This window comes from Pundamilia nyererei, unplaced genomic scaffold, assembly GCF_000239375.1.
Source record: "Pundamilia nyererei isolate P.nyererei 1_Seehausen unplaced genomic scaffold, PunNye1.0 scaffold00115, whole genome shotgun sequence".
In the NCBI taxonomy this organism is placed as follows: Eukaryota; Metazoa; Chordata; class Actinopteri; order Cichliformes; family Cichlidae; genus Pundamilia; species Pundamilia nyererei.
The window spans coordinates 295772-322666 of NW_005187516.1; the positions used below are offsets into that span (position 1 = coordinate 295772).

At 42.2% G+C, this 26895-nt stretch overlaps 4 protein-coding genes across 4 annotated transcripts in view; all 4 read left to right on the forward strand.

Moving 5' to 3' along the window:
• LOC102195897 (discoidin domain-containing receptor 2-like) overlaps window positions 1-8347 on the forward strand; it is a 9856-nt gene extending 1509 nt beyond the window's left edge. The window contains exons 3-17 of the mRNA XM_005741886.1: window positions 657-759; window positions 2326-2563; window positions 2915-3062; window positions 3195-3297; window positions 3398-3605; window positions 4078-4318; window positions 4442-4507; window positions 4924-5060; window positions 5546-5756; window positions 5845-6068; window positions 6324-6451; window positions 6542-6757; window positions 6848-7082; window positions 7344-7493; window positions 7648-8347. Coding sequence (XP_005741943.1) covers window positions 657-759; window positions 2326-2563; window positions 2915-3062; window positions 3195-3297; window positions 3398-3605; window positions 4078-4318; window positions 4442-4507; window positions 4924-5060; window positions 5546-5756; window positions 5845-6068; window positions 6324-6451; window positions 6542-6757; window positions 6848-7082; window positions 7344-7493; window positions 7648-7782 — 2543 coding nt within the window. The 3' untranslated portion in view covers window positions 7783-8347. The remainder of the gene's footprint in view (window positions 1-656; window positions 760-2325; window positions 2564-2914; window positions 3063-3194; window positions 3298-3397; window positions 3606-4077; window positions 4319-4441; window positions 4508-4923; window positions 5061-5545; window positions 5757-5844; window positions 6069-6323; window positions 6452-6541; window positions 6758-6847; window positions 7083-7343; window positions 7494-7647) is intronic.
• A 116-nt stretch (window positions 8348-8463) lies between these two features.
• LOC102196187 (3-keto-steroid reductase-like) lies at window positions 8464-13711 on the forward strand. The gene is made up of 9 exons (XM_005741887.1): window positions 8464-8708; window positions 10908-11111; window positions 11232-11324; window positions 11432-11546; window positions 12315-12509; window positions 12617-12721; window positions 12817-12873; window positions 12968-13066; window positions 13218-13711. Exons 1-9 carry the CDS (start codon window positions 8674-8676, stop codon window positions 13350-13352), a joined length of 1038 nt encoding a protein of 345 aa, XP_005741944.1. The 5' UTR covers window positions 8464-8673; the 3' UTR covers window positions 13353-13711.
• Window positions 13712-16289: 2578 nt separating this feature from the next.
• On the forward strand, window positions 16290-24584 carry serbp1b (SERPINE1 mRNA binding protein 1b). Its single transcript, XM_005741888.2, has 9 exons — window positions 16290-16697; window positions 17428-17608; window positions 17770-17910; window positions 18553-18624; window positions 18916-18990; window positions 19234-19411; window positions 20705-20770; window positions 20984-21172; window positions 22806-24584. Exons 1-9 carry the CDS (start codon window positions 16442-16444, stop codon window positions 22863-22865), a joined length of 1218 nt encoding a protein of 405 aa, XP_005741945.1. The 5' UTR covers window positions 16290-16441; the 3' UTR covers window positions 22866-24584.
• A 994-nt stretch (window positions 24585-25578) lies between these two features.
• LOC102202598 (UDP-N-acetylglucosamine/UDP-glucose/GDP-mannose transporter-like) overlaps window positions 25579-26895 on the forward strand; it is a 4047-nt gene continuing 2730 nt past the window's right edge. The window contains exons 1-6 of the mRNA XM_013913098.1: window positions 25579-25873; window positions 26285-26318; window positions 26396-26482; window positions 26563-26630; window positions 26716-26787; window positions 26870-26892. Of these exons, the coding sequence (XP_013768552.1) occupies window positions 25620-25873; window positions 26285-26318; window positions 26396-26482; window positions 26563-26630; window positions 26716-26787; window positions 26870-26892 (538 nt within the window). The 5' untranslated portion in view covers window positions 25579-25619. The remainder of the gene's footprint in view (window positions 25874-26284; window positions 26319-26395; window positions 26483-26562; window positions 26631-26715; window positions 26788-26869; window positions 26893-26895) is intronic.

The window sequence follows — 26895 nt, forward strand, 5'->3', positions numbered from 1 at the left end:
ACACACACACACACACACACACCTACTAACACACTCCCTTACACATATGAACTCATTTCACTTTCCTCCCTAGAATATTTTCACAGTCAAAGGCTCGCTTGTTTGCCCGCGCTCTAAAAATCCGAGCTCTAACTAAAACTCAAATATAAGTCGAGATGGTGGGAAGTAAACAATGACACTCTGCTCCCTCAACTGACTCTACGGTTATGGCGTCTTACTTGTATCAACGCAGGACTGTAATCTCTTTTCACTCCTTGTCAACCCGTCGCCACACGCACAACATAAGAACAAAGGGAGTCAGGCTTTTCAAACTCAAGCGTTTCTCATGCTAGAAATGATTTTAAAAGATGAAAAATGAAGAGTGGGCAGCTCTAATACCACTCCCTTCTCATTTTGCTTAGACTGGCACCTACACAGTGACGCTTCTGTTTGGCTTTAGAGGCCTTTGCAGGGCTGCAGGAAGAGGGCTAGAGGGGGAAGGGATGAGCTGTGACCACCTTACAGCCAACTACTCAAAGTCCAGAAAATGCTTTAAAATTGATTTTATGTAAAAGTAACCTTATATTACCCTCATATGTGGAAAGACTTTAACCATATCGCACATATGAAAGAACGCGTCAGACATTTATGTGCATTTGTGCTTCATGTGCTTGTAGAAATGTGCCGCTATCCTCTTGGTATGACCGGTGGGCAGATTCAGGATGAGGACATCTCTGCTTCCAGCCACTGGTCTGAGTCCACCGCTGCAAGATTTGGAAGGCATGCTTGTGCTCTTATACTCCACTTTCCTTCCTCTCATTAGATGTAGAGATTATAGTTTGTCAGGGATAATCCCTAAACTCAGTTTCTTTCCTAAACTTAACTGCTGCTTTCTTTTAGTAAAAAAGCACCGTAGACTTTGTGTCTGAACCAACATAGCAAGTTTTGTTTTAAATTGGTTTATCTTTTACTCAAAACATTTAAAGTTATTCACCAGATGGATTTGTATTTGTTGAATTGCTGATATATTTCATGATAGAAGTTCATCTTTTAACGTTCCAAAGCTCCTGAGCAGTGACACAAACAGGCTTGTGTTGAGGGTAAAGGGTAAATAGTGTTATAGCACATATTTAGAATACTTTCTTTCTCATAAGATGATCTCACTCAGCCTAAGAAAATATACTTTCATCTTTCAGCAAGCATGTTTAAGTAGCATGCTGCAATCAACCACTATTATTAGCAGTAGTAGTAGTACTGACCTGGTGTGAGGTGTGCTGTGGGATCAGGCTCCAGTCTATTCGCAGCAGATTCTTTAAGTGGTTTAAATCAAGTCTCCATTGAGATTTGATTCTTCATCACATCTATTTGAAATGAGATCAAGGGGATTTGAAGTCCACACTCTTCGCCATGTTCTTCAAATCCCTGCTGAGTATTTTTTTTTTCCAATGTTGTTTGGAAATGAGCGAATGCCACTGCAGTGAATGAGCGTGCATCTCACGTGTGAAAGCAACATCCAGATCAACGCAGGGGCCCAAGGTTTCATGGCAAAACTTTGCTGGCTTCACTGGCTGGCTCCGTCCCCATAGTGTACCCTGCTTCCATCTCTTCCCTTGGTAAACAACACACACGCATGCACGTGGCTTTCCGCGTGATGTAAAATAAAACATCATTCATTAGATGAGTTCTCTTTCCAGGTTGCTTCATGGCCCGATTCTGGCACTCACTGTCTGTTGTAGGGTCTACATGGGTACTCTGGCTGATCTGTGGCTTATGGTCTGCGACGTAGTTCAATCGTTGCCAGCACTGCAGTAGCTCTATTGCTATTACTGACACCAGCCTTTGATCCTAAAGTATAACCCTGGGGATCCAAGGCTCTGTTGCAGGTTCACCAGCTGCCAAACCAAAGCATACGGAAACACTGCGTATGAGTATTTGTTCTGGCAAAGCTACAATCCAATATCACCTAGATCCCTTTTCCTGCTTCCAAAATATGAGTTTCAACTGAGTCTTCATTTGCTGCCTAATGCATCACAATCCCTACAAAGTAATTATGGCTGATTAGTCTATCTATCATGTACTAGTGAACTAATTAGAGCCTTTTAACAATGTGTTCAGTGGTAACATGGAATAACAGGAAGTGTGCAAACATGATTTCTTTCAGACAGGAAAAATCAGGTACATAGGATATAATTTCATTATTCCTCACTGCTTTTTCCTCTGTTCGTATCTTGTAACATTTTTCCTCGCTTTATGTCTTTTCTTCTCTACCCTGTGTTTGTGTACCTGAACTCTGTGACCTCGCTTTCCTGTACCGACTCTTCCATTTATTTTCCTGCTCACCGTCAGACTTGACTTTGACAACGGAGACGGTGACGGGGCTTGGTGTCCTGACATCATGTCAGAGCCGGACGGCCTCAAAGAGTATCTCCAGGTGGACCTGCGCTCGCTGCACTTCATCACGCTCGTGGGCACCCAAGGTCGGCACGCCGACGGCATGGGTAATGAGTTTGCCCAGCGATACAGGATCAAGTACAGCCGTGACGGCAGCAGCTGGGTGGGCTGGCATGACAGAAAGGGAAGGCAGGTGAGCGTGTAAAGACGTAAAGATGTGTTTTTCTGATTCAAATAAGGTGTACACGTAATACTAATCTGCTATTTATCATCTTAATTTGTTTAACATTGTCCATGATAGTGAAAAATTGAGCTACTGTGTATATTTGAAAATCATTTAAATCTTATCTTTTATCAAATGTTAACAGATCAAATACTATATATGAGCATTTGTTTTTAATATTTCAAATGTTCACTTCTAACTGAATGCTAGCAACATGTTTCAAAAGCATTGTAAAAGGTGCTTGTTTACTATTATAAATGGGGAAACACGAACAACTTGAGTATTTGTGGGAAATGAGACATCTTTCCTCACCTCTGCCAGATCATCGAAGGCAACAGTAATGCATATGACGTGGTCCTGAAGGACCTGGAGCCTCCCATCATTGCCCGTTTTGTCCGCTTTATGCCCGTGACCGACCACTCCATGATCGTGTGTATGAGAGTGGAGCTCTACGGCTGTGAATGGCTCGGTTAGTCATGACACTCAGAGTGGAACATGAAACTTCAACCAAACGATATATTTTACATCACACTTTATATAGTAAAATGATGTGAGCAAACACTGAATCAGCTGCGTGTTCTCTTTGACCTGCCTGCTTTAGATGGCCTGATGTCCTACAGCATTCCAGATGGACACCAAATGATCTACAGAGGCCTGGATGTCTTCTTCAATGACTCTGTGTACGATGGAGCATCAGCTGAAAGGTCTGAGTTTAACAAACTTTCTTTGAACTAAAACAACATTTGTGCATTTTAAAAATGTGCATATGTGCAAACCTTAAAAAAACCCTATTACTGTCTTCAGCTCAACCATAAATCATTCCTCAAGGCTGACGAAAGGGCTCGGCCAGCTGACCGATGGCACCTGGGGTCTGGACGACTTTCTCCACAGCCACAGCTACAACTTTTGGCCTGGCTATGACTATGTAGGGTGGAACAACAGGAGCTTCCCCAGAGGTTACGTGGAGATGATCTTTGAGTTCGACCATGTGCGAAACTTCTCGTCCATGAAGGTAAGAAGTCAGCGCAGGGGGTATTTTAAGCGAGTGGCATGAAATTGTAGAGCTAACACTTTGCTGAATTGAGCTATTCTGCACTATGCTGGGCAAGCACCCACCTTCTACAGCTGCTGTAAAATTTATTGCGGCATTAAAAAAAGAACAGGACAGCCTTGCTGGAGGAAGAAAAAAAATTACATTCTCTGTATAATTAGCCTGATCTTCGTGGATAAGTGCCGTGGCAAGAGATCAGAGATGTAAGATGAATGATATTTCTGCTACTGCACAGCTAGACAGATTAGTCATGGCTACACCTTCTCCTGCACCATCATCTCAGTCGGGCTCTGACTATTTTGAGCACTTTTAAGTAAAAAAAAAAGAGAGAGACAGAGAGAACTGCCAGGTCGGAAAGGGCTGCAGAATAATAACAGACTATTTAAGTACTTTAATCATGCTTTTCTTATACTTGCACATCTCACCTTCGCAGGTTCACTGCAACAACATGTTTAGCCGAGGGGTGAGGATGTTCAGGCAGGTTACTTGTTACTTTCGGTCAGGATCAGAGTGGGAGGCAGACCCGGTGACCTTCAGGCCTGCTGTTGATCGTGTGAGCCAAAGCGCTCGTTTTATCACGGTGCCCCTCGGGGACCGCACAGCCAGCACCATTAAATGCCGCTTCCACTTCAGTGACCTTTGGATGCTGTTCAGTGAGGTGGCCTTCCAGTCAGGTAAAAAGAAAAAAGAAAAAGAAAAGCAAAGATCAGGTGTAGCCTTTGCTTTAGAGACTTTAATTCAATAATCTAAAGGGAGCATGTGCCGTGTCCCACCACCTTTATTTCTTTCAATTACAGGCTCAGCAGTGTACAATACATCAATGGCTCCTCGCAAGCATGGACACCCGACAAAAATATTACCAGGTGAGCAGCCAAACCTCTTCTGATATTTTCTTATTTAAGTCACTGTTTTCATTTTTGATTATAGGGTAAAATATGAGATAGAAGAAGACATAAATGTGTTGTTACTGTTTGATTTTGATTTCATGTAAAAATCTGTTTTTATATTTCCTTGATCGTGTAATGCACCTTATTTTAGATGTGGTTGGACTTCTAATGCTTTAAAAGGTTGCATGACCTAAATTTCTCCTGGCTCAACACTGCCCCCTGCTGATAATAGCAAGAATTACTGATTATTGTTAGAATAAATGGCCGGTTTCTTATAAAATATAATGAAACAAAAGCATTATGTTTGAAAAAAATGTAATTATTTTAGAATTTGATCTGTAATGAATTACATTAAATTCATGTCAACATCCAACTCTAATGTGGTTTGTTAGGGGATGATCCTACACATAAAGTGGATGACAGCAATACAAGGATCCTGATTGGCTGTTTGGTGGCCATTATAGCCATCCTATTGGCCATCATTGTCATTATCCTGTGGCGACAGGTCTGGCAAAAGATGCTGGAGAAGGTGAGAAAAAAATTTATTTTAAAATCATTTAATCAATTTTAGTTATTTGAAGTTACAGTAATGATTCAACATCCACAACTGATCATATGGTGTGACGTGTGCACTGAACCCTGGATGCACAAAAACATCATTCATAATTAGTTGGCAAACTTAAATTTGTTCCCAAATTTTAAAAATATAGAACAAAGGTAAACAAGAAGTAGACTCAAGAAGGCGATAAGGTGATCTATACTCAAATCAGCATTTTTACTGCCACGTTCTTTTGGGTTTCTTTGGGGTTTTTTTGTTTTTGGTTTTTTTTTTGGCTTCAGATATTGTATGAAAAAAAGACGTCATTATCAAAAGCACCAGAGCTTTCCTTTCCCTCCATGTCAGTTTCTTCTTATATCATCACATGACAACACTGATGTCCTGCAAAACCTCTCAAGACTTTCACGTTGTAAAAACACCGCAGATACCCAACTGCTTCTCTCTTGCATCTTCAGGCATCTCGTCGCATGCTGGATGACGAGCTCACGGCTCGTCTCGCCATCCAGACACGGGCCTTCTCCTTCCACCACTCGTCTCTCTCCAGTGAGAGTGGCTCGACCTCCAACTCCACCTATGAAAGAATCTTCCCCCTCTGTGCCGACTACCAGGAGCCCTCACGTCTCATCCGGAAACTGCCCGAGTTTTCTCAGTCCACTGAACGACTCGGTAAGCTGTCTAAAGGAAATAAGTGAACATCTTTGGAGGTCAGCTACAGCGACACGTCCCATCCTCCGTCTTTTCTTTTCCAAATAAGAATCGAGTACCCCCTGCAGAGCCTTTGCAGCCGGAGGCTCCGATGGTGCCCCCCACTACGCTGAGGCAGATATCATCAGTCTGCAGGAGTCTTCGGACAACAGCATCTACTCCATCACAGCTGTCAACATGAATTTCTTTGCTGGCACAGATTCATCCATGAGGGAGTTCCCCAGACAGAAGCTCACCTTCAAGGAGAAACTGGGAGAGGGCCAGTTTGGAGAAGTATGCCCAGTAGCTCTAATGTTTGCTGGAGATGCTTTAAGGGCTTTAAACTAATTTTCTCTTCACCGCCATTATGCTATTGTAACTTTATAGCTATCATTTATAAAATGCAATGACAGCGCTTGCTGCCTGGTAAAAGCAGCAGACTATGAAATCACTACATGCTGACAAATAGGAAACACTTAGTGGTATTAAACAGATGGTTTCGAGGGATGCCAAGTGGATGATGAACTGACAAAGTGCTCCTCTAAACAGGTCCACTTGTGCGAGGCAGAGGGCATGCAGGACTTTTTGGGTGAGGATTTGTCCATAGAGGGAAACAATGAGTCCCCGCTGCTTGTTGCTGTTAAAACACTGCGGGAAGATGCCAACAAGAACGCAAGGTAAAAGAAACTTTTACAGAGATGTACTGGTACGGCTTTTCATTCAGTTGCCAGTCAAGTTGTAGATTACGTGACCCTGTCGTTCTGCAGGAATGACTTCCTGAAAGAGATCCGAATCATGTCTCGTCTGAGGGACCCCAACATCGTCCGTCTGCTGGCAGTGTGTGTGGACACAGATCCTCTGTGCATGATCACTGAGTACATGGAAAATGGTGACCTAAACCAGTTCCTCTGCAATCTCAGACTAAAGGCCGCTGATGAAGATGAGATCGAACAAGAGGAGACGGAGGGGAAGACCATGGTCAGGTAGGTGTAATTCACATGTAATTGAAATGATCATCAGGGAAATGACACAAAGAGCCACTTAGCTCACACTATGTATTTTCTCTCTCTTAGTTACACCACGCTGATTGGCATGGCAGTGCAGATTGCATCTGGTATGAAGTATTTGTCCTCTCTTAACTTTGTCCACCGTGATCTGGCAACCCGCAACTGCCTGGTGGGTAAGAAATACACCATAAAGATCGCTGATTTCGGCATGAGTCGGAACCTTTATAGAGGGGGCTACTACCGGATCCAGGGCCGAGCTGTACTGCCCATTCGCTGGATGTCATGGGAGAGCATCCTACTAGTGAGTAATCTATGGATTTGGGACATTATCGCCTCCATTTATCCGTTATTTATAGACTAAGGGAAATCTGACATTCCACTACAGTTTTATTGGGTTTTTTATTGTTCTACGATTATTGCTAATCCACATATATTTAAAAGGTTAGTATAAGTTCTATACAGAGGTGACAGCAGATCAATTTTAAATATTTTATACATTTTAATTTAGAATTTTTAAGCTTTAAATTTATACCAATCTGTCTATGATCTTTTTTTTCCTCAGGGTAAGTTCACTATGGCTAGTGACGTGTGGGCCTTCGGGGTGACTCTGTGGGAAATTCTCACTCTGTGTAAGGAGCAGCCGTACTCCCAGCTCTCTGACGAGCAGGTCATTGAAAACACAGGAGAGTTCTTCAGGGAACAGGGCAAACAGGTGAGCTTCACACCACTGTACCTGACAGTCCTCCTGAGTGCCACTGTGGAGGATTTTAGGATGTAATAGTTCTCAGATATGTATGTAGATGTGTCTTGTAACACTTATAATACTCATAATACTGTATTGAGAGTATTGTGCTTCATCCTACCAGGTGTACCTGCCGAAGCCTCCCTGTTGTCCTGACAGAATTTACAAGGATCTCATGCTAAGCTGCTGGAGGAGAAACGCCAAGCAGCGGCCGAGCTTTCAGGAGATACACTCTCAGCTGTTAGAGAGCCTGGCGTAGCAGAGGAGATGTATCGTTCCACTGTGCTGTGCAGGGTCTCGGTTGCTTCCTTTGGTTTAGATTCATTTATTTGGAGTCAGACCCATAAAATATTCACTTTTTTGTCAATGCCTGCTTCTCAAAAATTATGCTCTAAATGGAGAGATATGTGAAGGTACAGACTACACTTAAATATAGCCTCCTATTGTAGATATAATGCAGATAGTTCTATTCGTACAGTGCATTCAGACCTCTGTGTATTTATTATTTTCTTATGATTTGTTATGCTGTCTATTTATGCAATAATATCCCCCCTCCCTTTTCTTTTCCATCATATATCTAATCCTATTGCACATTTATTATGTGAGCACTGTTTTGTGTTTTTGTCTTTTATATTTGAATTTTGTCATGAGGGAAAACGTTTTCCTGATGAGATTGTGCTTTCGTATGCAGAAGCTGATGTAGATTTTTTATAAACATGTTTATGTCCTTTTTCAGAAATGAATTTATTGTACATAGTGGGGGAAATAGCAAAGAACAACGTTTTAACGCCTGTTGGACCAAGGATACCTGTAAATAAAGAAGAAATGCTATTATTATCCTTCGTTTGTATCTTTGGTTTTTAATATACGATAAGTTTGATACTTTTTAGCCTGCTGGGGTTGCTAACACAGCTCTACTTTCAACCGTTGCGCTCTTTAATCGTTTTGGACCACCTCGCTCTCTGTAGTGAAATCTGATTGGCCAGCTGTTTGTTGACATCCAATCACACCACGCAGCTGCCTAAGCAATAGGCTGACTGTTTTCAACGGCATCGGACGAGGGGCTGAGCGTCCCCGGTGAATACAGCAGGTTTGAAAATTTGCCCCCGGTGTCTGCTTCCTCTACAGCCGCTGCTCATTCCGCTCAGGCATGGAAAAAGTCGTCATCGTAACGGGTGCCAACAGGTAAGCCCGCTAAAACTGTTTTATAACGGTTCATACGGACACCGGGTGCTGTTAGCTAGAAGATGCTGTTCGGGACTTCTACTCTTCATTTTAAACAATGAGTTTCAAAAAACATGTTGGACTTGTTCAAGTATAACCTGTTTTCGGTAATGGAGGTTATTGCAATAGTTAGTTACACTACAAAGTACCACCTATGAACTGTATCAGTGCGTCTTAGTAAAAGACATACTGTGGGTTCATACAGCGAGAGATTAAAGGCCTCTAAATCTTTCATAAGCTGTCTTTCTTACTCTGTAATAATGTTTCACTAGCACATATATTCAAATGTAATGTATGTGTGTCACAAGTTAAAACAAAAAAAGAATGTCGTACTCATGAATATGCATTGATTCATCTTTTGCATCTTTCGGCAAATTGATGCGTTCTCATGAACTTGGAATGTCATATTGAATACAGTGGCTGACCACTATGAAGCGGTCTCGTAGGAGTTTGCATGCCGTGAAGGGAAATTTCAATTTGTGTCTGTACCTTCAAACTCAAGATATAAGGGATGATACATATGTTTTATCGTCTGCAAAGGGGTCTTCCTAACCAAAGAAGCAGAGACATGCAGGAAACAAACAAGGCGACCAGCATCTGACAAAAACATCATCCTCACCTGAAGCCTCATCTCCCGAACTGAAGTCAGGGCTCTTAAACACGGAAACATGTGTAAACATGCTCATTTATTCCCGATATTGTCACAGTTTCTTATTATCAGCCGATCAGACATGAGACTATCCTGTCCCCGGAGCAGCTAATGTTGGCCTCAAGGGCCCAAAAAACAAAACTTTCCCCCGATAACCAGTTTGATTACATTCTCACTTGATATGATAGATTATTACCAAGTATCATATTACTCCAGTTTGAGCCTCCCTTCACTGGTTGCCTGTAAGTTTTAGGTTTCATTTTAAAATTTTAGTTCTAACCTTTAGGGCCCTACATGGTCAAGCTCCTCAATATTTGTCTGACCTGCTGAAACCACATTCATCTTCTCGAGCTTTAAGGTCATTAGATCAGAGACTGCTGGTGGTACCACGCACTCGTTTTAAAACTCGTGGTGATCGGGCCTTTCAGACGGTGGCACCACATCTGTGGAATTCTCTTCCACTGTCTCTACGCTGCACGGACTCCATTGACTCTTTTAAAAAACAGCTGAAGACATTTTTATTTAGAAAAACATTTGATTAATTTCCTCTAATGCTGTTTTTATAGTTTTATTATATTACATTGTTTTATTTGCTGTTTTAATTACTGTTATATTGTTTTATATTTCCATTTTCTGTGTTGTAAAGCACTTTGTGATTTTTTTTATCTGTGAAAAGCGCTATATAAATAAATTTTACTTACTACTTACTAAGTCCAACACTAACGCCAGCTAACAACAGCTAACAGAGTCTAACAGCAGCTAACATCAGCAAAAACTCAGCTCTTACTGACAGAAAGGTCAGTATATCCTCAACCACACACCTCAGTATCACCATCACCAGACAGAAGTGACCTTCACAGACTTATCGACTCGCATCAAACTCCTTTCACAAACTTTGACACCATCCCAAGCTTTCATAACCTGGTCGTCACCTTCAGATGTCTCCAGCAGTCTTGTAAAGGTCTTTCCCATACACTCAGCACTTGCTAGCCTCCTTTGTTTCACTCATTGATGTCTAAAGTATTCTTATGCAATTGCTAGACTGTATTTATAAAGGGAAACCTTTAGGATAACATCATTCAGCATTAGAGTCTAAAGCTCAAGAATAGATTACTAGTGGAAATAAGTCTGCTTCCCTGTGAGACTAGCTGTTTCTCCAGGTTTACAGCTTTATGTCGAGATATAATAACTGCTTCCTGCAACCCTTTACTTAACATACAGCTATAAAAGAGACGAAACAGGACACTTGTATATGTTCCTTTTTTCCCCTCACGTTCTACACACTAGTTAACTTATCCACTAAATATCACTTCGGAAACAAAGACCATAATTAACAGTACATGAAAATGGAAGCTTCACGTCACTTGAAAATCCTTTTTCATCTCCAATAACGTGACTCCAGACTATGTTTACAGTTTGCTTTACTTCATCTGTGAGGTAATCTCTCAGTTGTTCAGGGAAAGTTTGTTAATACGAGTGCACGGCTGTGTTTGTCTGCCATCTGTCTGCAGCGGCATCGGCTTGGCTTTGTGTGAAAGGCTTCTCACTGAGGACACACAGCTCCGGCTGTGTCTGGCCTGCAGGAACATGCAGCGGGCAGAGGCCGCCCGCAGCGCCCTCCTCACCTCTCACGCCGGTGCCCATGTGGACTTACTACAGCTCGACGTGGGCTCTGTGGAGTCGGTGCTCAACGCTGCTAAGGTGGTCAAGTCCAGGTGAGAGATGTTTGATGCTGCGTGCTGACGTCATCACACTGGTGATTGTTCTCTTTGTGATATGAACTACAAATAAGGAACTGATAGCTTAACCTTTAATACACATTCGTGTGTTTCCAGATACAACAGAATTGACTTTCTCTATCTAAATGCTGGAATTATGCCCAATCCACAAGTGGACATCAGAGCTTTTTTTAAGGGTTTATTTTCCAGGTACATTTCTAAAGCCAGTTTATGATGTCTTTGTTTTGTTTTGTTTGATATTGGATACATTCAAGCTGTCTTTGCTGCTCTATAAGAGTGTACCTTCCCCACTGCAGAAATGTCATCAACATGTTTGCAACAGCAGAGGGTCTCTTGACTCAACAAGACCGCCTCAACTCAGATGGCCTACAGGAAGTTTTTGCCACTAACCTGTTTGGTCATTTTGTCCTGGTACACCACAAACACACACACATACACATACACATACATACATATGTCTTTTAACCTACAGTAGCATAAATAAACTTCAGGATACTGACTTTAATATGCGGATGTGTTTGACACAGAAAGTCAGCTACAAACTTTGTTGCTGTTTGTGTTGCTCTTAGTTGCATTGCTTAGTGCAGCAATGTAAACAATATGTTTGTTTAACCCAGTTTTTGTCTCTCCAAACCAAAAGGCACCTATTAAAGCTTTGAATATCTGTCTTCAGCAGGTTGTTTTGACCAAATTTGTAATGCATTGAGGTGATTCTATGGGATTGGTTAATTTGATATTTGGGCAAACATGCAGTTGAGCGGGTGTCTCTAATAAAGTGGCCAATAAGTGTGATGTAGTTTTTAATGTTTTGAACTTGTTCTTTCTTGCAAGTTTTGTTCCTGATGTTTGAATTATTATAAATTATTATTTAATTAGCATAATAAATGTGTCATTAAGATTGTAGGATCACCATGTAGTAGTGAAGCATCCATCATAGATTGCTAAAAATAAAATAATAATTTTAAAGATAAAATATCTTTTGCTTTTTATTCTCTTACAAAATTTTATAAAATGAATATTTGATTTGGCTAACACAGTGAATTATTAATGCCTGCCTCAGGCTGATCCATATATTCTTATGCTGGCCTGCTTAAATCAGTGATTCATGCACCCCTCCTACATCACTCCTTCTGTGCACTTCCACCTTGGACCTGATATAATTCTCTCCTGGTTTTCCAGATCCGGGAGCTGGAGCCTCTGCTGTGTCAGACAGGTCATACGTCCAGGGTAGTGTGGACCTCTTCGAGTAATGCCCGCCGGTCTGCCTTCAGCATTGATGACATTCAGCACAGAAAAGGGACGGAGCCCTACAGCTCCTCCAAATACGCTTCAGACATGCTCAGCGTGGCTCTTAACAGGCGCATGAACGGCCAGGTTTGTCTGTCACGTACTCTGATGTCAGTGCAGTAACTCTCACTGCAAGCTTTGTGAAACTCTTACGAGGTCACTGTGATTTATAAATTCTCTCTGTCTTGTGACAGGGTCTGTTCTCCTCAGTAGTCTGCCCAGGACTGGTGATGACTAATTTGACCTATGGTATCCTCCCCTCCTCCTTCTGGACTCTAATCATGCCCATCATGTGGTTGGTAAGTGGTAACTTATTTTATTTTTATCTTTTAACGTGACCACAGTTACGTATGAAAAGACTCACGTTCATGTATTTTCTAATTGTGCAAAACAGATTAGGATCTTCACCAACACTTTCACCCTTACACCGTACAATGGAGCAGAGGCACTGGTATTTCCATTTGAAAATTATTACAATCATTTGAATATTTGCACTGTAAAGGCTCTGTGAACCCAGATTCATGGCCTGGTGTTTCTGCTCACAGCACTGGCTGTTTCTGCAAAAGCCAGAATCTCTGGATCCCAGAGCAAAGTATCACAGTTTAACATCAGGGCTTGGGACAAACTACACCGAGCCGCGACAGGTGAGTAACGAGAGCCCTGTATTCCACAGAGAAAGTGCTCAGGCCTGTGTTACAGAGCGTTTTTTTTAGAGTAGCAGATGGTATTTGTGTGATGTGTTGCTTTTATACTTAACTTAATTCAGGTTTTCTCTGCTTTGTGTTCACGTCTCAGATGGATATTGATGGTGAAACGGCTGACGTCCTCTTTTCAAAACTTCTTGAACTTGAGAAAGGGGTCAGAAGGAAACTGTGTGAGAGAAATGCTGACAATGAAGCTCATCAGCGGTATCTCAATGAGATAGAGTAAAAGTGATTCTTTTGTACCGGAAGGTTTTGCTCTCTTGAAATGGATCCTGTGAAATCTGAACCAGTGTCACTGCCCTTATTCATCCCATCCTTCCCAGGTGGACCACTGAACAGAGGGTGAAATGATCACGCTTGTTCTACCTCAGCCAAGGTCAAAGCTTTGGTTTATATAAGTGATTATGTTAACTCTGACTACTTCTGAGGGGACCCCATGGGAAGATTTTCCCTGAGTCAAAATGTTAAAGAAAGCTCTGTCTCAACAGCTAATGGCTTCTTTCTTTGATCAAGCTGCACCTCTCCACCAGGTTAGACAAAGCTTAGCTTGGATGTTTTTATGTAATTAAACAAATCAGTTATGAAGGAAATGCAACTGTTCCTTTCTTTTTTTAAAGTCCACCGATATTCCCTCAGTCCTCTGTCAACACTGCTCTAAAGGCTTTCCAATCATACCGTGAACTTGAAGCACATCACACTGAGAGGTCTAATTTAAATAACTGTGTGGGCAGGAAGGGCCTTTTTGATAAGCTACTTTGAGCTCTCTACAAACCTCCTCACATTACTCACATTGTTTCATATTTCAACATGTTAATAATAGAAACACACTTTGCATTTCTTGAAACTTTGTTAAAATAATGAAGAGATTTTATGTTTCATGAGCTGAGCCTGTCACGGTTTCTGAACTCAGATTCACAAGAATCACTGTTTTCAAACAAACAGTGGAAGTTCATTGAGGGTCAACAAGTTCACGTGAGATCAGTAACAAGAAAGCGCTTTCCTGTTGTAAATTGGACCCTGCTGTGTTTTCACCTGATAGCTGCATCATGTTTCCTGCCCCACAAAGTTAATTAGGTCTTTGTTAATGCCCTGAGGCCACTGACTAACCATCAGCTCTGTGTGATCTGGAGATTGTTTCCATACAAATAATAAATTATGGAAGGATTGTCAAGTAAATAAATGGAAAAACTTATAGTTTGCAATAGGACGAATAAGTGTGCAAGTAAATAAATCAGCTGCTTTAGACCAGTATCAGCATTTTTTTTGCTTATTTATTTAATTACCATATATCCACAGCATCACACCCCACTGTTAGATTTTGTTATCTTTCAGTCGCCTCAGATATCGACTCTTGCATTTACTAAACTAAAAACAAAAAGTCAATCCAACATTTTCTGAGGGAATATACAAAATACAACCAAGTATATTTTTTCTTTGTTAGGCGACTAGTAGGAAAGGATGTTTAGTCCTGTCCATTATCCAATGATTTTTCTCTTTTTTTGTTTCCATTTTTATTTGTAAAAAATGTATATGTGTAAATTTTATAAAGTACTGGAGTCCAAAATCTAAAAAAATGTTCAAATAACTAAATCTTCTGTGCCAGTTTTGGTGATGAATAGACTTTTAAATGACCTGAAGAATACAACAGTGCCTAACAGTGCATATAGGTAAAAAGTTACATATTAAATACATTACACATTCAAAAAGCGGTGTGACATATTAAATGCCACACCACTACTATGTGCTACTATATAATGGGGTCATTCCAAATATTAACTTTCAGCTCATTTTGCCTCTTATTTACATGTGTGTTTGCACGTTTCAATGAATTGCTGTACCTATTCTCCCCAACTGGTTAAAGCTGATGGCTGCCTGGTTCTTCCTGTTAAAATTGAGTTTTTCCTTCCCACTGTCGCCAAGTGCTTGCTCATAGGTGGTGGTCTGATTATTGGGGTTTTCTCTGTATTGTTGTTGGGTCTTAAAATATAAAGAACCTTGAGTCAACCATTCCTGTGATTAAATAAATTCATTTAATTTTCCAAGTAAAATATAAAGAAATGATGGATGTCAATTGAAATAGAATTTCATTTGCTAATAATAGCACGCCTTGAATAAAAGTTATTACTTCGTCACATAGGTGCACTTCTGTACACTGTCATATTTGTCAGACACAATGCAGAGTGGTGAATTGGTTCAAGTATCGATATATTTTGGCGACTTTATTTTTTATCCTTCATCGTATATCCCTCTGAAGTTTTGCCTTAAGTAAAGCTGCGCTGACCACGTGCGATGCATGTCTCCTTTTGGTTTCAAGCTCTTCTTGTAAATTACAGGAAAGTAGTGGAAGTAGTGTAGTAAGCAAATTAAAAGTAAATTTTTTCACATTATCATGCCTTGAACTCCGGACACATTTCAGAGACAAAGCCCAGCTTTACAGTTATGCAGAAATGTCCCTCTAAAACGATATTTTATCAAACCTATTAAATGTTTAAAGGAGAATCTGCAGACTGTAAGTGTAAATCCAGTGGCACACTGTACCAGTTTTCTCTTGTTATTACAAAAATGAAATGGCAGAAAGCCGACTCTTCATCTGGACAGCTTCACTTTGAGACTGCAGAAGGATAAAATACAAAAATTGAAAACCTAAATCCAAGTGAACACAGTCAACTTCCTGTCCATTTGAGACGCTCCAGGACAAACCTCAGCACACTTTAAAAAACAACAACAACAAAAAAAACTGGGCCAGCATTTAATACCTGGAGATATTTCCTCGATATTTTTGTTCAACCCGTGTGACAGCTTTCTCGGTGAACCTAAAGAGCTGATTCTGCTGAATATGTTACTCAGCATGTCCCTGTTGGCCCTACCCACACCACCCTTTTATTATTATTATTTATAAACTGGCAAATCCGACTTAATCTGATGATGTGCCTGTCAGAAGCATCAGGATGAGGTGTAGCTGCACATACAGATGTATCCAGGTATAAGTGGGCACAGTTTAGGCCTTGTGTTTATTCTGCATGAAGTCTGCAGTTATAAAGTTACTTTCATCAGTACCTGTAACTTCTATGCATGTGACACCTTCTCAGAAATGCGGATTACTCGCGGAGGACATGAGCGTAGCGTTACGTAATGTAAATAAAAACATTGCAGCCGACGCGTGCACACATTGGTGTGCGCTGCACGATGTCCCGGATGATGCTCGCACCGGAAGAGAAGGGGCAGCTTTCCCAGCCATCTTGTGGCAGCATCCAGCGAACTGGTCGCATCAAGCCTCGTAGAATCGGAGGTGAATCCCGTTGAAGGGGCGCCATCATGCCCGGACAACTGCAAGAAGGCTTCGGCTGTGTCGTGACCAACCGGTTCGACCAGTTATTGGACGATGAGTCCGACCCTTTCGAGATCCTGAAGGCTGCCGAAAACAAGAAGAAGGAGGGGGCCGCCGCTGCTTCCACCAAGACCGCGGCTCAAGCCGCTAAGCAGCCGAAGAAGGAGTCACAGAAGGACAGAAAGAACCCTCTGCTGGACAAAAAGGAGGAGACCCAGGCGCCAGTCCCCCTGAAGAAAGAAGGTAATGAAAAAGAAAGGAAGGGAAACAATGCACCTGCTTCTCTCGCTAATGAGCGATGCATGTTTATTTTTGCTTTTCGTAGCAACTGTCATGTGCAGCTCCCGTTAGCCACGTTAGCTCGACTCGGCTGAGCGAGACACAGCGTGAGGTCAATATGGACCCTGTGCTGCTGTTATTAGAGGACAGACTAAAAATAAAGCCTCGCAGACGGAACGTAGCTGGACTTGAACACGTACCGAACCAGAGCGGGTTAAAGCCAGCAGCGAGGTGCAGACTGGCGAGCCTGTGTTGCAGAAATGGTTTCTGCTAGCGTTTGACAGGAAGGTGCAGTGTTGGGTTTCTGTGTGGAGGATACAGCTCTATTAGCAGCTTCTGACTTTGCAAAGCAAATGTAGGGAGAAAGGAAAAGGCATCACCTGTGCTGGGAAGACTAGACAGAGCGCTGCTCTTGTTATTATCCCCAACTAATCTTATTAGTGTATTGGTCTTAATTGAATTCATCCAAAGCAAGTAAATAGAGCCATCTTCAGTGCAGTTACATTAAGTTCTCATAGTGTGTACTGCTGAAAGGAGATGACGGGAGACCACACATCAGGTGATGCATTTGTTGTTTTCTCGTTTTGTTTAGCATTTTCCCACACACACACACACACACACACACACACACACGGTCTAAAATCTAAACAACACAGCTGAGCATAAATTCAGCTTGTGCTCCTTTGATTTGCAGGTATCAGGCGAGTGGGAAGAAGAGCAGACCAGCAGGGCCAGTCTGGTTCCCAGCACCAGGGCGTGCAGGGTGAAGGGCGACCTGGAGACAAGAGGCCGGACCGAAGACCACCCCGCGAGCGCCGCTTTGAGAAACCTGCTGAGGACAAACCCGAGGGGGCTGGAGAGTTTACTGTGGAAAAGTGAGCAGCAATGATGAGAGGGATGGCTGGTGCAGATGTAGGCGCATTGACAAGACGTGTGCAGGGTTTGAGAGCTTGCAACTGTTGTTGATGGAGTGCATGTTTCTCTTAACATCACGTTCATCCTCGTGTTTTAAATTGTATCTGTTTCTGTGCACCAGGCCTTCTGGAGACAGGCCCCCGAGAGGGCGTGGTGGCGGCCGGGGCGGGCGTGGTGGAAGAGGGCGGGGCATGGGCCGAGGCGACGGCTTTGACTCCCGTGGCAAACGAGACTACGACAGACACAGCAGCAACGACAAATCGTAAGTATGCGCTGAGCTGAAGTCATGAGTAGAAATCGCCTACCAGTGCATGAAAGCTATTATGCTTTATATTATTTTCCTATTTTGTCATGTAAATACTGTTACAACTATAGATGTTTATACTAAATATGCATACAGTTTCTAATAATGAGATCAGCATACACGCCGGTAATCTCTGAGCTCAAAGATAAATAAACAAGCGCTTATTTTTTCCAGTCTTTGCTATGTATGATGTCAGAAACATAGGTTGTGTCAGGCACACTGCTGTTCACTCCTTCTGTTTATGAGGGGCAGCCAATCAGAAGAAAGCTAGTTTAAAGGGGGAAGGGGCTAAAATATAGTTTTGATTGGATAATCAACTGAAGGGCTTTACCAAGGCCCTGTATAAGATTACAAAAAGAGATTATTTTGATCTGTAAATCATGAAAAGCTGCTCTACTAGAGTCCTAGACCCAGCAGCTCCTGACTATATGGGTTCTGTGAGAGTCCAGGGGGAACAGCATCTCAAGAAAGTGATTCTTTATGTTGTCTCAGGCTGTAATCAGCACTTCTCTTAATGAGAAGAGCCCCTCACTGTGGTCCGAGAGAATTTAAGAGAACTCATACACCGTTGGCCGTCTTCCCTTTCTGTTTTCGCTGCAGCACTCCGAAGAGCGAGGAGAAGCGCGGCGGAAGCGGCTCGCACAACTGGGGCAACGTGAAGGACGAAGTGAGGTGAGTTTCCCCAAACAGACACATGGCCTGTTTGTCGGAGCGCCGCTGTCAGCAGGATAATGAGGCGCATGTGATATTGTTACAGACTGTGTGCACTCTCTCTCTTTTGAAGTGCTTCTGGTTTTGTCATATCACAGGATGCTGCAGTTTAAGGATGTCTTGGGACGTTTCCCTGTTCGCTTTAAGCTTGGAGTGTCGCTGTTTCCTTTATGAAGAGGCTCAGACAGTTAATGTTTCAGCTAGAGGACGCTTACCATTACTCATACAGAGGTTGTGCATCTTTGTTCCCAGTGAGGCTGAACAAACCGCTCCCCCTGAGACGACCCCAGAGGGCGAGGAAAACGCGCCTGCTGGCTCCGAGAACAAGTGAGAATCCTGTGTCCTTGTGTTGGATGGATGTTGGATGTTTGGATGGAAAAGGATCCCCGTGTGCAAAGTTAATAAGTTGTCACATTGCGTTTCCGTTAGCGTTTGCACTGCTGTTGTGACGCAACAAGGGCGATTTTGTTAAACGCTGCCTCTGACCTTTTGGCCTCAGGATTAGAGGGCATGTATAGAGGTAAGAGGATTGGCGAGTTCCTACAGTGTTGTGTGTTCCTGGCATTGCAGAGAGAACGAGGTCGAAGAGGTAAAAAATGAAGGCCCCAAAGAGATGACCCTGGACGAGTGGAAGGCCATGCAGGACAAGGAGCGCACCAAGGTGGAGTTCAACATCCGCAAGCCCAACGAGGGAGCCGACAGCCAGTGGAAGAAAGGATACGTGCTGCACAAGTCCAAGAGCGAAGACGTGAGTGTGGTGTGCTGAAAGCTTTTCTCGCCCGCAGCTTAGACCTTTAAAGTTTTAGTCCTTTGGCTCCCTGAAAAAGACCTTTGCCATCTACACTTGGGATGTTCCTGGGGACTAATTTACAAGTCAAAAACTTTTGCGCATATATTTAAAAGCCATTGGAAACTGTTAATCAGTTTATATAATAACTGGAACATATTGCTTTTGGGCATGTGCATGTTGAAACAGTCATTAAGTTATTACAAAGTAAAGAGACTTTTTTTTTGTCTGCAAACCCCATTATATAGACTGTTTTCCCTTGGTTTTTACTGGTGCTTCATAGGATGTAATACCCTAGTACTGTCAGCTTGGGCGGTGATGCAGGTAGAAGCTCCTTGCCAACTGTCTTTAAACAACGCAGGTTACTAACCACCGTGCATCACCAGCAGTAAAGCCAATGAGATGTGGTGAGATTGTACAAACGAGAAACATGAAAAGCCAAGGACGGCTGCTATAAGAAGGTCTTGTGTGGAGCTTCAGCTAGTTAGTGTGGATGTGTCTCAAAGTTGCTTTTCTGAAATGTGTAGCGTTGCACACACATTATTAGATTAGCTTGGCAAGTGCAGCCTTCATTACATGCAGGTTGATGTCCACATGCATGTGCAAAGTGTGGTTACGTGGTGCTCTGACGCCACCTGCATAAAACAGGTTATTTTCTCCATCAGAGTCATGCACAATCATCCTGGCTGTCATTTGTCTTACTTTCCACCATGATTGGTTACATTTTCTGTCGTACATCTGTTGAGGCTACAGTTGTACATCAATACATTCTGAACAGTCATTCAGTAATTAACTGTTCTGCATCAGATCTAGTCAGGCTCAAGTAGCTTAGACTTGCACGCTGATGATTTTAAGTTTATTGTGATTATTATTCCAGTTGTTTACTTTGAAGTCAATCAATCAATCAAGGCTTTATTCGCCACGTGCAGGTTGCCCTGCAGTGACAAGCCACAGGGTTGGGTAGGGGGTGAGGAGTAATCCGAAGCAAACACAGCTCTGTGTGTGTGTGTGTGTGTGTGTGTGTGTGTGTGTGTGTGTGAGTGAGTGAGAGACAGGTCACAGCTATTTAGGTTTGTTCTCCTTAACCATGTTTAAAGTGGACAGCATGTATCCTTGTAAGTAACTGCATTTAAATAGGCAATAGTGACAGGCTTGCTGTGATGTGCGTGGTTAGTGTCAGGTAAACATGCTCAGGCTGTTTGGTTGGTGGTCACTCTGCTGTCTAAAAATAACTGTGGTTTGTTCAATTTCCAGAGACCTGTTGGGGCTTTGATCGACACCGCAGAGACAGAAGCAGAATCGCACAATCTCTACCACAAGGTACCTGCATTACTCACACTTGTTTTTTCATTCACTCAGCCCATGAAAATGTTCAGTGTTAGCTGCGACTCAGTGGCGATACCTTTTTAAAATACTGAGAAGACATTAAAGCTGAAGGCATGGTAAGAAGCAGAGCTCACTGATGGAACGCTGCATTTCTGATCCGAGCACAGTTGACATCTAGCGTGATGGCCATCTACGGTTCTTTATCAGCAGGCCGCCGCTGACGAGTCCAGTGACCACCATTTCCGCAAACCAGCCAACGACATCACATCTCAGCTGGAGATCAACTTCGGAGACCTTGGCCGCCCCGGTCGCGGGCGTGGGGGCGCACGTGGTGGGAGGGGAGGCCGCGGCGGGGGAGGCAGCAGGACGGCACGCGGGGGAGGACGTTCCGAAAAGGTAATGGCAAAAAAACCAGCTGCCATCACTGCCGACAACAAAGGTTTAGTGTTCTGCACAAAAGAGTTGGCTCTCTGACCGAACCGGCTGTAAAATCACTGAGTTGGAAAAACCTGCTGTGGATCACTAAGACCCTGTAATAACAGAGCACTGAACACATGCTCCACCACGCAAAACTCCGTTACTGACCTCATGTTAGTCAAGCAGGGAATTGTCCTAAACACTGGTGTCTAAATTTGAATAAAGCACCTGCTTTTTCCTTTCTTTTCTTTTTTTTCATTGTCAATAAATTTGACATTCATATTAATAATGGGTTTCAGGCGAATGTTAGTCAGTCTAAGATATTTTTTGGCAAAGCTACACCCGGTCTGTATCACTGAGTGTGTGTATGTGTACATCTAAATATACGCTATAGTTGTTAGAACTTCATTTAATGTCCATGTATTTACTAGCTTAGTAAAGACAATAAGTCAGTGTTATCCTCTTTGACACATCTATACTGTTTCTTGTTTGTTTTTGACTATTTGAGCAGAAATGTGGATTATGCTTGAATTAATTAACAAAACTGGTTAAAAGCTGAAAAAAATGTTATGCTATGGATAAAATGTCTTAGAGGAGTTCCAAATATTTTCCTCTTTGCAGACAAAATCATAAATATACATGTTTATAATATGTACAAATCCAGGTACAGTCCCAGCAGAAGTGTCAAAAGCCTCTTGTAAAGTGAAAAACTTACGTTTGAGCCCGAAAATCAAAAGTAAGCTTTAAGATACTAACAAGCTCCCTGTAACTGAAGGGAGCTACAGAGGTGACTGATGGATTCAGCACTACAGCTGACCGCATATAAAGACAATTTACATACACTCCATTGATAGGAGCACTGCCTCCTTCACTTTACACCTACGTCAGCTGCTCATCCATAGAAACGCATGTTGTGAAGGTCACACGGTTATTGAGTCTGCAGGACATTGCTGACTTTTTATACACCATGTGCCTCAGCTATCACCAACCCACAGCCCAAAATTCGTAGATTAAACGATGTAGCTACTCCACCCAACTTGTCTCTGGGTTGGGTCGTTCCATTCTTTAAAACCTAAAATTTTGCATTATGCGAGGTGAGATCTTTTTGCTGTTGTTTAGTTTGATTGAGAGATAATACGCGCTGTTGTTTTTCCAGCTAACACTTACAAACTTGATAGATTCACACACCAGATCAGCATCCTTGGACTTTTGATTGTTAACCGTACAATCAAAAGTACGGTGTGACTGTAGGCCCGAGCCCTACAGACACACAGTGATACAGTTCAGTGACTTCACAGACACCTGTGTAGGCGTCTGCCTGTCACTCAAAGTGGCCCTAAAACTGCATTATTTATGAGTATTTTAACAGCTTTAATGGGTATGATATAGAAGGAGTAATGATGGGGGTTATTGGTTACAGAGATGAAACTGTTTTTGTAGCAGGCTGCAAATGCTTTTCTTCAGTGAAGTTCTGCATTTTAACATGCGAGTATAGGGATTGACTCACTTTTGGAGCCAGCCTCAAGTGGCCAGTGGAGGAACTGCATGTAAACCAGCTTCATTTCAAGCCGTCCTAACGTTGTCCTGGTTCTTGTGTGCTTGTTCCCACCAGGCTAGTGGAGTGTCAGTCCCCAATGTGGATGATCCTGAGGCCTTCCCGGCCCTGGCCTAAAAAGGCTCCCTCTTTCACCACCAGCCCACCCATCAGCCCTTCCGGGCCCCTCCTCTACGAGGCTTGCATGCTTACCACATCTTCAAGTATATAAGAAAAACAGAGGAAAAAAAATAAATGACACAAGAAGACTGTCATCCCATACCACTCACATCACCCAAGGACTTAAATTTTACCTGTTTTAAAGGAGACTAAAAGACAAAAAAAAGGGCAGAAAAGGACCTCTTGTTACACTGAAGTTTTGTATTTAGGAACATGAAAGCAGGGATGTTTTCATACTTTTTTTCTTTTCTTTTTTTCCCCCAGAGATTACGCATACTTCATTGATATTTTTTGTGCTGCTTGAATTTCTGCATTTCTGCAATTAGATTGAAGTGTGTGTATTCCTCTTCTCCCTGTAACGACTTCAGCTCAGTATTATGGGGTCATCTTTAGAAAAGGCTTTGTACTGGAGTGTATTTTTTGGCCCTCCCAGTAATACACGCTGATGTGGTAGCACTACACTACATTAGAACCTTGTACTTGTACTAGATGTCTGAAGTACGGCTTAACATGCATTTAAAGTGTAATTACTTGGATCCTGACTATCCATCCCTTTGTGAGGCACAAGTTGAGGATGGGTAACCAGGTTAAATGTGACTTCTACTAAAGCTTGGTATTTTTCTGCTTGTCGTGCAGTGAAAGTTGATGCCTCTTATTGTTTTTTGTTTTGTTTTGATAGTTTGCCTCTTTTTTGGTGGACCAGTGGTTAGTAGTGTTTCACATCCCCTGATCCAGAAGTGCTACCCACTTATATTTCTTTTTTCCAAGGGTGTACCGGGGCCCAATGTATCTTTAGGCTGGTCCTCTTAGGTCATACAGGCTATACAACTTGTAATTTCAGGACCACTAAGCAAATATTGTTTTTGTTTTTTGTTTTGTTAAGAATATGCGTGCGGGCGTGTGTTTGTGTGAGTGTGTGTTGTTTGCAGCAAAGCGTGAGAGCGTGCGTGTGATTTTTGACAGCTAGTTGCTTAGGATTGAAGCATTTTCTCTGCTGAACTTGGCGTTCTCAAACAGGAGAGTGCAAGTTGTCGGCTGAAGTAGTTCTTAATGTCTTTTATGAAGTGATTGTTGAAATGTAGGTGAGAATGATAGCGTAGCTAGACCATGAACATATCTCGCTCTTTTAGAGTATCTGTACTGTCTTTCAGATCTCAAAGCACTTGGTTTTATTAGCACCAATTCCTCCGAAGATTGTTTTTCTTCCCTTTTACTTTAAACCATATTTGATGTTTTATTTTGTTTTTGGATTTTTTTGTAATCTTATTTTTTATTTTAATCTGTGAACAAGCATCAATGCATAATTTGTCTGAAAGAAATGTCAGCGGTCATTGTGGAACAAGCTACAGAATGTAAAATGTGAGTTAAAGGTGCTCTCAGCTGCCTGTCTCAGCATTTTCCAGCAAGCATTTTAGTTTTAGTTTTTTTTTTTCTTTTAATAAAAGCAGGTGTGTGGGTTGGGGTGGGTGCAGGCTGGGGTGGGGTGGGGGTGTCACACCGAAGACCTGATGGAGTGAATTTTTAAAGCTTTACTTGTCGCGCTCTGCAAAGACTTGCTGGCGACGCGCTGATACAACAGGCTGGAGCAGTTTTCCTCGTAGGACCGTTTGAGCCACATGACATTAAAACTTTCTCTGCAAACATCCCTGTTCTAATAAAAATGCTTTAGAGGTGTTACGTCTGCTCTGTCAGTGGCTCCTTTAAATGCATTCACAGATGTGCTGTTTTCGGTAGTTTATTCAGTGCCAGTTCCTCATTTAGGCTAGAGTGAAAGAAACAGGGTGTTGTTTTTATGGGAATTTAAACTGTTGTAAATGACTTGTTAACCTGTAATCTGTCAGACATATCTGTCATGGATAATATGGAGTCATTTTGAGCTGGCAATAACACTCCTGTCTCAAGGTAGAAGCTGAAATCAGTTTTTGGCAAAGTGACTGTTGTATATACCCTTCATTTATCCGGGTAAAACATTTCATTACTGTTAAAAATGCCTTTTTTTTAAAAAAGAGATCAGGCCAAAGAGAGCAGCAACACTGTAACAAATGGATATTATAGATGTTATAGAGATACTTTTAAGGGACCAAAAAGGATGAGAACGCAACACAGTCATAAAGATACTTGCAAAACAGGTAATTATCTTATATATAACCCCTTCATAAATCCTATTCACTACAGTCTGTTTACCATTTAAAGTAAACATATTAGGTCTCAAACATACATAAATTCTGGAAATTACTTCATGACAGAAAACCTTCCATGTTGCAAACATGAGGTTGTGGTTTATTCAGGGCCTGTCTAGGCTGGAGTGAAAGAAAGTCGTTTGAAAAGTCAAACTTGTAGGGATTACAAGGATTAGGGGAAAGCAGCAAAACAAGTAGCCTGATACTACACACCTGAGGCGAAAAAGAAGGGTTTACTGTCATTTTTCTTGCCCGTGTGGCTGGCACTTTAACAAATCCTGGTTATTTCAGTGGTTATGAAGGTGGTTAGCTTTTTTGGTTGTAGCTAGGTGTGTTACTACAGCATAAAATTAAGACGCTATTTTGTGGAAGTCATGCTTGCACATAGAAGTTAAACCAGCTTTTATTTAGGTCAATTAAGATAGACATAGCTGAATTAAAACATTTTTCAAAGAGTCTTAAACATTGGGATGTTTCCCTCCTTTCCATTTCCTTCTTCGCCGACGGGATTACCGAGCACAGTCTGTCACGCATGCGCGGGAAGACCTATTGGAGTTCCTTTTTTTTAAAACAAACTTTGTCGACCCCTCTGATGGCGGCGCACGTCAAACGTCGGGGTGAGCCCGGCCAAAAGAGCTTGTCGTCTGAGGGAACATCCTCCACAACCGAAAGACAAACATCCGGGGACACCTCAGCGGTGCTGCTGAAGCTGTTAGCGGCGGTCTTTTACGGAGTCAGCTCGTTTGTCATCGTCGTCGTCAACAAAAGCGTCCTCACAAACTACAGGTAAAGGTGCAAAGTCTAAGTTAGCTGCTGATTCGTGGGGCACGTTTGACCAATTTTACACCGTTATCAATAAGAAGAAGAAGAAGAAGAAGAAGAAGGGGTGTCAGATAAACGAAGCTGGACATCTGAAAACTGTCAGAGAAATGGGTCCAGGTGAAACTTTAGGTACCACAGGACACGCACCTTTGACGTAACCTCTGCCCCACTACAAATGCGTAACACATCAAACCTCTTATGAATCTCAATATGTGTGAGGGTCAGAGTTGGGCATAAACAAGATGAAAACCAGAAAGTCCTCCAAAAAAGTGGACAACTTCCAGGAAATGAAGCTTCTCATCCTCATATCGTCTGTAATGGAATGTCAGGTAAAGCATCATTCATATGACTGAGTCGTGTCGTCTTGTTTTACAGATTCCCGTCATCAACATGCGTTGGAATTGGCCAAGTAAGCATCTCTTTAAAGCTGTTTTCTGTTTATGTGGTAGCACCGTCTGATGTGCCGTGCCCCCCTTTCCTTTGCAGATGCTGGCTACGGTTGTAGTTCTGAGGATTGGGAAGATGTTGGGAGTTATCTCATTTCCAGATTTGGATTCGAGTATTCCACGCAAGGTGAGGTGGGGATTTATAAAGCTGAAAATCAAAAGATGAAGAACTGGTCATCGCATTTCACACATACCCTGTCTTTCCAGATGTTCCCGCTGCCACTGTTGTATGTCGGGAATCAAATATCAGGACTGTTTGGGACCCAGCGCCTCAAGTGAGAACTTCATAGAACATGACACGAGACGCAGCGCCCCAAATGTGACTTGCCAAACTTAACAGCTTGTATTTTTCTGCCTCAGTTTACCCATGTTTACTGTGCTGAGGAGGTTCAGTATTTTTCTTACCATGGTGTTTGAGGGATTCTTGCTAAAGTAAGAAAATATTTTTTTTTCTCTCAGATTTTCTGCATAAATAACTGATTTTAACACTGCCACCCGTCTACTTTCCTCACAGAAAGACCTTTTCTACCTCCATTAAAA

What these genes read in the sequence shown, in the direction of transcription:
- LOC102196187 (XM_005741887.1), top strand. Translation starts at nt 8,674, where the DNA reads ATGGAAAAAGTCGTCATCGTAACGGGTGCCAACAG. An exon ending in ATCGTAACGGGTGCCAACAG is followed by an intron (nt 8,709 to 10,907) that starts GTAAGCCCGCTA and finishes ATCTGTCTGCAG; the next exon opens with CGGCATCGGCTTGGCTTTGT. An exon ending in TGTTTGGTCATTTTGTCCTG is followed by an intron (nt 11,547 to 12,314) that starts GTACACCACAAA and finishes CTGGTTTTCCAG; the next exon opens with ATCCGGGAGCTGGAGCCTCT.
- serbp1b (XM_005741888.2), top strand. Translation starts at nt 16,442, where the DNA reads ATGCCCGGACAACTGCAAGAAGGCTTCGGCTGTGTCGTGACCAACCGG. An exon ending in CACAGCAGCAACGACAAATC is followed by an intron (nt 17,911 to 18,552) that starts GTAAGTATGCGC and finishes TTTTCGCTGCAG; the next exon opens with CACTCCGAAGAGCGAGGAGA. An exon ending in AACGTGAAGGACGAAGTGAG is followed by an intron (nt 18,625 to 18,915) that starts GTGAGTTTCCCC and finishes CTTTGTTCCCAG; the next exon opens with TGAGGCTGAACAAACCGCTC.